Source organism: Artemia sp. Qi Xiang Cuo, chromosome 17, assembly GCF_049724085.1.
Source record: "Artemia sp. Qi Xiang Cuo chromosome 17, ASM4972408v1, whole genome shotgun sequence".
NCBI lineage: Eukaryota > Metazoa > Arthropoda > Branchiopoda > Anostraca > Artemiidae > Artemia > Artemia sp. Qi Xiang Cuo.
The window spans coordinates 19,828,838-19,840,597 of NC_142810.1; the positions used below are offsets into that span (position 1 = coordinate 19,828,838).

The 11,760-nt window shown below is 33.8% G+C and overlaps 1 protein-coding gene across 4 annotated transcripts in view; it reads left to right on the plus strand.

Moving 5' to 3' along the window:
- The window catches only part of LOC148941991 (uncharacterized), a 137,343-nt gene extending 126,411 nt beyond the window's left edge, over positions 1-10,932 (plus strand). For all 4 annotated transcript variants that reach the window (XM_089103425.1, XM_089103427.1, XM_089103426.1 and 1 more), the window contains 2 exons: positions 1,756-2,004; positions 7,036-10,932. In XM_089103425.1, the coding sequence (XP_088959551.1) occupies positions 1,756-2,004; positions 7,036-7,434 (648 nt within the window). In that variant the 3' untranslated portion in view covers positions 7,435-10,932. The remainder of the gene's footprint in view (positions 1-1,755; positions 2,005-7,035) is intronic.
- The last annotated feature ends 828 nt before the right edge of the window (positions 10,933-11,760 follow it).

Here is an 11,760-nt window from a genome sequence, read left to right on the forward strand (position 1 = left end):
TTCTATCTTTTATGTAGGTATTTTCGAAAACCACACTGATTATCTATGACGCACAAATAACAGTTCAAATAGGGACAAATCCTTTACTAGACAGTGAAAAACAATGACAAAGAATTCTGGATATTTCGATCAAATATGCAGTGACTGTCATCAGCAGATATAATCCAGCAGATTAGCAGAGTATATTTACGTATGACGGTCACAGTATGTGTGATCGAAATATCTGTAATTTTTTGTCATTGTTTTTCACTGTATAACAATAGGATTTATCCCTGTTTGAACTGTTAATTGTACATCTCTCTTTTATTTTCCTTATCGCATTAAAATTTATATAAATCAACTGATGAAAGGTTGCCTCAAAGAACTCACTGCTTAATTTTGTGAAACCACCTTGGTACATAGAGTCAAATCACTTTTGTAATTCCCTTTAGTGTTTCAAAAACTGAAAGGAGTTAATTTTTAAAACACTTTGAATATATTATTGTATCAAAGGAAAAGAGCAGTATGGTATAATCACACTCTTTTTCAACGTGGATTCAACTTTGTTTATTTATTTGTTTAGGTAAAAATATTATCATACCGGTAACTGATTTGAAATTCAAAAATGTGGAGAGTAAATTTAAACTTTGAATGAGTACTATTCTCTTAAAAAGGTCAGTATGACGCAATTAGTTTCTATTTGATGTGAGTTCAATTTAATGTTGTTCTATTTTTACCTGTTTCGGCAAAATTTAAGATTGGTGGTCTGGTCTAAGGGAAACGTCAGTATGAGGTAACTAATTTATTCTCCGTATGTTATATGGCTATTTATTTATTTGTTCGGATAAAAAGAAAAACTGGGAGAATGGCCGCTAATTTAAATTTATAAAAAGAACATAAAGCCTTTTAAAGTAATTTGAATGAATTTTTTAGTCTAAGGAAACTATTAGTATTAGATTATTGACAACCCTTGTACTATTTTAATTCATCAGGTAGGTTTAATTGCAATAGCTAGAAAACTCAGAGAAAAAGAAGACTTTTTTGTAAAGAGCCCGTGTTGGTATTGAAACTGCTGACGTTTATTTGTATATTCCCCACAACCAGGCTTTCTAACCTATTTAAATATAAACAATTCAGTGTAATCTTTCACTAAATTTAGCGGTTAGTTTCAACGGTATTTCAAAAATAGGCTGAAGCTGGTTGTTCTAAACTTCAAAGACAAATCACAGTTTCAAGCCTCAAAAATAACTAACAGAAAAGCAAAGCTGTAAAAAAGAAAAAAAAATGAATAAATAATTAATTAGTTAATAATTAATTGCAGTTATTTTTTTTACCGCAATAAATACAGGGATTTGTTCCAAAATTGAATAATAACCCTAACAAAAATATATAATTAATAAAGCCTGGGAGGAAGTATCTCAAGAGGTAGAACTGGCTAGTAAGGTTGAAAATAGACTAGTCTAGCATGTCAGCTAAGCCTACAATTAATTAAAGAATTATAAAGTATCCAGATAAAAAGAACTTTAAATGAAATAATTTTGTAGAAGTTTAGTAAAAAACTTCTCAGTGTCGTCAGAAGTTGCCGCAAAAATATTTGGCGTGAGCGCGAAAGAATCGCGAAAAATCACAATTTTGCTGGAAATCAACCTCATAGACAATCGAAAAAATAAAACACTATTGCTTGAACCTATTCTTATGAGCAGAAATTACTAGATGTGTACAAAGAAGAAAAGACGAGGGCTTTTTTTGCAAAAGTACAGTTGTTTGTTCTTTCAGGTCACAAAGCGACAAGACGTTGCTCAGGACCATCTTAGTCCTCGTAACTCAGGAACACCACAAATGCAGAGTATCAGCATGGATGAAAAGGAACTGTCAATCAACATGCAGAGAGGAGGCTACGGGGCAGAACTTGGACCTAATAAGCCTGTTTCTCCTCCCCAGTGCCCTCTTCCTTCTACCCATATGCAAGAAATTGGGTATGGAATGAACATGCCTTCACATTTGTCTAATCACAACTCAGATCAGGTTAGTATTTCTGCTATACTGCTTGCTGTTTTTGAGCCTATATTATTCGTTAGAGCATCAAAAAACTTTTCATGTTTTTCCAATTTCCCGTCATAGTTCGTACGATCAGTGAAATGTGCGGTTAGATTAGTGATCATGAAAATATGACAACAACCCTGACCCCCCTCCCCCAATGAACACATTCTCTCAAAAGACAGCTCACTTGAGGTGGAGATGTGTATTTGGGGGGGGGCACACTATATATATTTTATAATTATTGAACAGTATTGGGAATTTTCTCATCAATTTTCAAGGTTCCTTTTCTATGTTAGTTATTTGAAGAATTTATTTTAAGAATCGCTATTTAAAATAGCCATTCTTTTTTTCCATTTCTCTGATCTTTAGACGTGCGTTGATAGGAAGAAGCGGGCTGAAAAAAGTCTTTCGGGGTATATAAAGAGACTTTGAAACAATGTATTAGAACTAGAACCTTTTTCTACTTCGTGTGCTTATGGAAAAGGAACTATTCTTCTCGGATACTTTAAAAACGCTGGATATCTCCTTGCTGGGTACAATCTTGTTCATCAGAATAAGAGCATAAATATAACTTGGGCAGGAAGCAGGATACGGAACGACCATTCAAGAATGACCTTATTATAGAACCATTAGTTAAACCAAACTATTGGCTCTCCTGCATAAAATTTTAAGTTAGTAAAAGAGTGAAAAATTTTCTGTCCAAATATTATTTACAATTAAATTTTTTTTTCTCTCTAGTCCACCTTTAACATTTCCAGAAAGTTTTGATAAAATTATACATTTTAATAGAATGTCAGTATACCTAATATATAAGCTTTAATGTAAGTATTGATATATGTTTGATCTGATTTAATTTCTTATTTCTCCCTCCAAAAAGTGCAAATTTTGTATATCTTTCCTACTAGTTAACTTCTAATATCTCATCGTCCCGGTTGATTGTGTGGAGTGAGCTATCTTGCGCCTAAACCTTAATATAACTTTTTGGTATGGATAAAGTAAATGTACTCATATTCTCCATGAAGGACCGGTTTGAATTGGTGTGGGGCCCGATTGGATTTTTTTCCGGGTCCATCTATATATATTAAATGTTTTAACAAAATATACCTGCATAGTAGTCTACATCCGTAAAGTAGTTCACGTACGTAGTGCAAATTGTTTCTAATATTGGACTATCCCGATTAAATTCAATGAATTTGACATGAAATTTTATGGGTATCAGTTTTCTATATTATACAGTATATGTTATATAATAAAAAACACATTAATAAATATCATCAGCAATACAAACTTAAAACAGATATATTATAGTTATTTGAATAACTGATAATGGTTCCTTTATCGTCAAAAACAATTTGCTTTAAGTTTTAAAATATTCTTTTGCTCATTTTGATGGTGACACGGGGCTCTTTCAAATGTGGGGCCGGATTAGGCTCAATTGCTCCAGTCGCCCGGTATCCTGCCCTTTTTCTATGGTTATAATATGCTGACCAGCATTACCTGTTGTGTGATGCGAGTGATTGTCATCCAAGGCGTTCTATATTCTTCTCTCCTGATTGAAGAGCTAGCTCTTATACAAAATGGTGAGATGCTTGCGCTTGGTTCCACCCTATGAGCGTGGTTACTACCTTCTGAAATTTTTTGAACAACCTTTGAGTGATTGTCTTAATTTTAATGTCATATCCCTTCTCAAAATTTCAGATACCAACCTCATTTTGGCTGCGTCTGTGTATTGCCCTCTGTTGTCAAACGTTCTGATTGACGCCGGTGCGGTCGACGAAACTCTCGGGCTTGCGGGTCAAGACCAACGTAAAATATTTTATTCACAAATTAGTTCTGTTATGACACTTCATTCAGAAACTTTTATCGCTATCCCCTGTTTTACTAGAGGCTTTGGAGGTTATTATTGCCTCTAAGTTTAATTGATATTAGAAGCAGCCTTCAAGGCTGGTGGTCCTAAAATCCTTAAAGCTTTTGGCCCTGACTATATCCATATACTGCTCATATGATATTCCTGTTGATGTTATGAAAGACACAAGCCTAGGAGGTATTCCTCCTCCGTCAATTTTCACGTTTCATAATGAAATTGCTAATGCCCAGTCAGCTGCTCCGTCTTGTTTGATGATTACCGGCCTTAATTTATCACTACTTTTCTATACTGGTGACAATTTGAAGTTGATCTGTACTGCAAAAGTATTAGCTTGGTCTTTGCTTAGCTACAATCTGAGCATGCAAAATTCAGTCTTGAATTTAACACCAAAAAGTCAGGTCAGAAAAGGTCAGGTTCTTTAGCTCGTCAGACACAAGACCCCCCAGAACATATTTTGCTCGGAAATAGCTGGATTAAGCCGATTGATCACAGTAATTATGTTCATATTCCCATTAGAATCTCAATAAGGTATCCTCGATATCTTTTGATTGCTCACATTTGACGTCGTGTTGAAATCTTCCATACAGCGTTTGCTAGAAATAAACTAATATTCAACCGCCGTCTCAATTCAAGTTTTCTAACTTGGTAACTCTTTCCACTTGATTTCTGTATTGCACCCATCTTTAAGATGTTTATAACTTCAGATAGGTCCATATTTTTCTTAGTTCTTTTCCGTTTTGCAAAATGCCTTCTACGGTTTCCCCCAGAGACTTTCCCAAAGGTATAATCAGTTGGTTACTGAAATTGTTTTACTTATTGACAATGTTTCCAAACACTTGAAGTAAAAATTCTATTCTTTAAAGTAAATGCGAAAAAATTATTGAGGAAGCATAAAAGAATAAATGAATTACTTATTACACGTTTCTTCTGCTGTTAGAATATTCCTTGATCAAGAATTAGCGTAAATAAATCAGACTGTAGCGAAAAAAACTTTGGGTTTAATGAGTTAACACAACGTTCAGACATAAATCAATCATTTTGATCCTTTTTAGTTCTAATGTTGCTCTTTATAAAAAACTTTTTTCGCTTTGCGTTTTGGCCCCATGTGCATTGCCTTTCAAGACACATTTGTTTTAGACTTAGTTTTTTTGAAATGGTCCCCTTGGGTCTTGGGACCAAGAAAGGGTTTGGGAAGAGGTATAGTTGTTCATAGATCCCTTTTGCCGATTCAAAAGGCATTTTAAACTATGATATCGGCTTAAAAGATACATCCCTGGATTATACGATCACCCGTTTCCTACGATCCCCCTGGTAAAAAAAAAAAATACTTGAATATGCTTTGAATTGGTCCTTGGGTATCTAGAATTTGATACTCCATTTTCATCAAGATTTTATCCTTTTTGGGTTGTTATTTTCTTTTGCTGTAATATTGCAAATTTAGTTATACTAACAAGTTTGGATTGGTATATTTCCACTTAATAATTCTTTTACATTCGGAATCAGCATAAATTGGGAATTATTTTAATTTAATTTTACATTGTTTCAAACTTTTGTTTTTAGAGTTTCGGTTATCATTCGTTCGAGTCACTTTATGCTTACAGTTCATTAGCAGAAGCTTTTTATTTACAATAAAGGTTAATTATATTATTAAGAACTATATTACATAAGTGTTTATTGTATTACTGTGGCTTTATCGTCTGTTAATGCTTCTATTACCGTCTCTATTACTATGAGATGCTTGTTTTTTTTTTGTTTTTTTTTTTGTCTATGCTCCGTAATATCTTTGTATGAAGGGTTTTTACCTGAATAAATCTTCAAGATGAAGAGAATAATCTTAAATTTAATTCATAGCTTAAATTTAACTAATTTGTTTTCTTTAGTTACTTGAATTTAAACCGGATTGACTTAAAATTCTACTTTACTAAAATTGATAACCGATCCCCATGAAAATATAACAACAATTCTATGAAAAGGCTTTCAACCTATTTTGGTCTATATCTTTCATTAACAGTAAGAACAATCTTAGTATTTAATGCTAATTTTAATTTAAAATTATTTTTCTAAATAGTAGGCTAAACTTTGAGAAATTGAAAAAATAATCTGATAGATCCTTATAAAGTTCAAATTCCAGTAGAAACACAGAGGGGAGGGGTGCTTTTAGTGTTTCTTTAATTATAATTATAAATAAATGTTAAGAACAATTATTGCCAAAATTTTGGCCTAAAACACTTTCGGGGGTAAAACAGTCATAGCAACTTTATAAGCAACCACATCAAAAGGATTATAGGTCATCTACATCATCAAAATATCTTGATAACCCCCTAATTACATTGACGATAGAAATTATTCTTGAAATTTGAACGTAAATTTAATGAAATTTAAACCCGCCAAATTACGTAGAGAATATGTTAATGGAGCAGTAATAGGAAGAAATTTAGCTTTTCTCGACAAGTTTGACCTAACATGGCTTGGGCATAAGGTACGGATATAACCTGGCTTGGCGCGCGTGTAGACGCATGGCTCGGGTATAACAGCTGGTAGCGAAATATTCATCAATTAAACATCCAGGGGTAGGCCAAAATTTGATATGGAGGGAGTCTTTTCATTATGAGAAGTAAAGTAATCCCTAATAATCCTAAATGAATAGATATTTTTAAATTGTCGTAAAAAATTAAACCAACAAAAAGGGTGAGGTACAGATAGAAAAGAAAATTAAACAGAGAAAGAGGAATTATTCAGAAACAGTAAAATAGAAGAAATTTGAAACAGGAATTGACCTGTAATCCTATTTTCCTTTGTTTAAGGACGTAATACTATTGAAAGTATCTTTTCATAGCTATTACGTAATCAAATTACCGAAGCTCGTATAGAGACTCTGTTTGTGGTGGAGAAGGCAAGATCCTTATAAGCCAATCTTCTTCCTGACTATCAAAGACGGTATACATCGTACATGATACCATACATCAGTGACTACGTCAGTGATTGTATGAACGGCAAATTCCTTAAAGACCCTAAAATGATATTAATGAACAAAGACATTACCAAACAAATAGTAACTGATGATAAACATTAAAAGATAGATCACTTTAATTACGATATTGAATAACATTATAATTAAACGAAATTATAACCACTTTTTCTACTTCTAGACAAACCTATCTATGCCTCAGTACTGTGGTGTTCAGCCTTCACATTCGATGCTGCACAGTCCATTCAGTTTACAGTCACGGATGAGAACAACCCCCACTTTCGATCCTTCACGCTGTATTACTCCATCATCGCAACATCTAACAAATGATTCTTTATCTAGGATATTGAGTACACCTCCCACTCAACTAACTCAAACCTCATTGGCATATCCAACGCCATCTCCAAGTCCTGGGTTTCATGTACAAGGTCGAATGGGTTATCAGAGCTATCAGAATTTAACTAATTACCCAAACTATCAGAACTATGCCTTGCAAAACCCCACCCCTTACGCGCCACGACCGTCACATCCTTACCCTCAAAATCCGCAAGTGTATAACCCTTATGGTAGTTATTACTAGATACTATTCGAATTAGATCACAAGGCAATGATGAAAGTAATCGAAAATTTACCTAGTTGTTAGTTAAAATTCACAGCTAGTTTTTGTTATTGAGGCCATACTGTGGCTTATGATGAAAACGTAAATATCCAGCCTTAAAAGGCTCATTGGAGGGTTTTGGAGCACTGGGAAAGGGGAAAGCATAAGAAGCAAAGGTTGTTTTACATCACAAACTTGAAGTTTTCATACAACAAATTTATTTGATTTTCTATCACAATATTTTGTCTGGGGTCGCTAGAGGCTCATAAATTCTACAAAGGTGTTGCATAATTATGTGCTATATTTACGTGAACTTGAATTCCGGAAGCAAGTTTTTGGGATAAAAATTATTTTAAGAATAATAATTTAAGTTATTTATTTAGTTTGGTATTATATTCTATCAGTTGAAACGTGTTTACAATTTGAAATCTTGCGCGTTTTTGTTGCTTTAATATTATAGTGGTAAATGTGGTGCTACCCGTGGACCGAGAACATACGCTCAAAATCTTATAACTTCGTTATTTTTGATTTAAAAACTTTTAGGGGAAATACAGATAAAGCGGAATTGATAAGTACTTTAATGACATAAGACCCAAAACGCATTCCATGAACCTTTAATAATTGGCTTTAATAATTGAAGTATAATGATTGTATACCAGAGTCAATGTAATCACTAAAAAAAAAGACATTTTTAGCATACTTGGCATCTTGTAGAACTCACACTTAAAACATGTTTGGCCATCATTCGTTTACTATAAATAATGTTTGACCTGTTCGAGCATAAATTAGCCTCTATATCAAATAGTGCTATTGGAGGAAACGACACACTTATATGAGAAAGAATTTAAAAGTATATTCAAGAAAGCTTATTAGTTAGATTTTCTCTTTAAAAAATTCAAATTTACAAAACAGAAAGTTTTGTTTAGCAAGAAATATAGCCTATATATATTATGGGTCAAGTAACTAAAATGTCTACTATTAGTTATTCTCGGTCAATGTGAATATTGAATACAAAAGCCGGTTGCACGTATTTATTCATAAAATATATACTAACGCCAGACAGAAATTGGGCATTGTATATAGTGCCCAGTTATTATACTTAGTGATTGATCGGCTTGGTTTTTTTTATAATACCTGGATAAAATTTTATCGACAAATTATCCACCTTTTTTGTAATATATACATACAAATTAGGCTACAATATTTTCAAGCAATTTAATTTAGTTTGTGACCCCCATTACTCCGAACCAAATTTCAGGAAGATATCCATTTTGAACAATTTTTGGATAATTTCTTCCTAAGCACTAAAATGTGCCTACCAGGATGACAACACTGATGATACTGTCTCAGTGCGGAAGTTGCTCTTTTTTTTATCTGGCTATGTTAGCCTGAGTAAATGAACTGATAAATTTTTTTAGCTCAATAAAAAAATAACCTCTATAATTCTTTTCTCCAGAAGAAAACTATAATATTGTTTCAAATGATTGTCTTTCCCTTGACCCAAACCAGTGAAACCCCAAAACAAATCGTGCATGAATTGGTGTCTTTTAGGGAGCAATTTTAAAGATTTACTAAAAAAAACACTAAATAGAAACTGGAGGTAACAAAAAGAGGCAAAGCGTTTTAATAAAAGAAGAATTTGGAAAAGGAAACAGCTACTTTCTTCATTGTTAATAAAACAAACATGCATTTGAATCAGTGTGACCAGATATTCAAGATAGCGCCGCCATAAAAGCGAAAATCACCTTTTTCAAGCAAAAACCCGTCAAACTAACCATTGTTCGAGCAAAAAAGGCTGAAGAATTTACTTAAAAGCGATTTGCTTTGAAAATGCGATTATTTTAACAATCAAATATATAACTGCATCAACTTTGGGCCTAAATGTGATTATGAAGGGTTGCCCCCTCCTCAATACCTTGCTCTTTATGATAAAGCTGTTAGCACTTTTAAAAAAGCTTCCTATTCTAATTAAACGGTCCCCGTGTTTCAATTTTAGTAAATAGTCAAACTTTAGCGTAAAGAGTTAGGTACTGAGGAGGGGGTGATCCTTCATATATGGCACAACTTCTGTTCATTTTTCAAATAATGCCGGTAAATCTGGATCACCCTTTATGAAATATACCCCTCCCCCACCCGGAAAACTCCTTCGTGGAAACTTCATCCAACGTAAAGTGCATCCCCCGTAAAGTTCCTTCCAGACAGTTCCATTCTCGCTGAGAATCCCCCTCCCTGTAAAATTGCTTGTGGAGGATTCACCCAGAAAAATTCTCCTTAGCAATCTTTCATTTGAATAAGACTGTATTTCCTAATCGGTTTCACGATCACTCCAGAAATACCCCCTTCCGAGGAAATTATTTCCCAGATAACAAAACACACGAAAAAAGCCCCTGGATAATTCCTCAGGAATATCTCCACATAAAATAATTGGAAGAGAGAATATAAGACAATTAAAAAGAATTTCTTATAATAATTCTGTCTAAACCCCCAAGTGTAACATTTCCCCTGAAATATTTACTCCCCAAAAATTTCCCTCCCCAAGAAAAAATCTCCCCATAGAAATCCACCCCCAGCAGAACCCCCCCCCCCCCCCCAAAAAAAATAATGGCTGCATACTTCCGAATAACAAACACTATGTGTAAAAGGGCAAAGTTCACAACTTGTAGCCCTTCCCCCGGGGACTATGGGTGGTCATTTTACACCTAATGACATAGTTATCAGATTTTTCGTCTATGCTGAACAAAATAGCTATATCAAAATTTTTATCGGGTGACTTTGGGGAAAAAATGAGTGTAGGAGGGGGCCTAATTGCCCTTCAATTTTTTGATCACTTAAAAAGAGCACTAGAACTTTCAATTTCCGTTGGAATGACCCTTCTCGAGATATTCTAGGACCACTGGGCCGATACGATCACCCCTGGAAAAAAAAACACAACAAATAAGCACTCATCCGTGATCTTTCTTCTGGCAAAAATACAAAATTCCACATTTTTGCAAATAGGAGCTTGAAACCTCTACAGTAGGGTTCTCTAATACGTTGAATCTGATGATGTGATTTTCATTAAAATTCTATGAGTTTCAGGCGGTGTTTCCCCCCTTGTTCGAAAATAAGGCAATTATTGTCTGGCTCGTAACTTTTCATGGGTAAGACTAAACTTGGTGGGTAAGACTAAACTTATATATTTGAAATCAGTATAAAATTCCGATTCTTTTGATGTAGGCCTATCTATTGGTATCAAAATTCCGTTTTATAGAGTTTCGGCTACTATTGAGACGGGTCGCTCCTTATTTCCAGTTCGTTACCATGAACTGTTTGATAAAATCGTGTTATTTCGTAACGGACAGCGAATATTATTGTTCAGTCACTGGATTATTTGCTAGCGCAATTTGAAAGACTGTATCTGCACTTTTAACAATTTAAAAAAGATCTACATACAATCTAAATATATCAAATCATTGCTCTTCCTATCTCAAATCAGTAGCACTATCAGACACGCGTATATTGGGGGGGGGTCAAAAACACATAGGAGAGGATTAAATGTGTACAAAAGCCAAGAATAATTGAATCGTATGAAAAACAAAAATATTACCTAAAAATTAGAAAGTTTTTTTTTTTTTTGGGGGGGGGGAGCTGCCAATATATCATTATTATTAAGTACTATAATTAAATAAAATTTAATATGGTATAATCCCAAAACACGTGTCTTAAATCTAAAAATCCCAATAACAAAGTATTATTTGGTTATTATTGGTCCTATTATTTGGTTATTGTGTTGTTGGCTATTATGCCCTGACGGTGCTAAGCATTTTTTTTTTTTTGGGGGGGGGCTGAACAGCGAAATTTTGATCTGAAAAACAAAAGTATACTGGTCTTGTTATATCTGATACACTGCAATAACCTTTTGATCCAAGTAGGTCGGACAGCAGAAATGGATATATGTTTTAAATTTTGCTTGTGAACTGCAACTTAAATGCCATCTGTTTGAACATCATAATTCTACAAATAATGCATTTTCTTTGGTTATTGTTGGTTATAAATGTTGCATTACAAAGTTTAACTTAGCTTATCAATGGACATCAATATGTCTCGCTGCGATCCCAATTTTACGCCTTACACTTTATCTGAGCTATTCGTAACTGACTTGGGTAATCCGGGGTTTAAGGTTAAAAATTAAGTAATTTTCGAAATAGTATATACGCTTGAGAGATGTCTTTCGACTACTACCCTCCCACCTCCTCAAATTTGGAAAATGCAACAATTTTTCAATAATACCTTATATTTTCTATATCAGCTATTTATTTTTGGGTTATG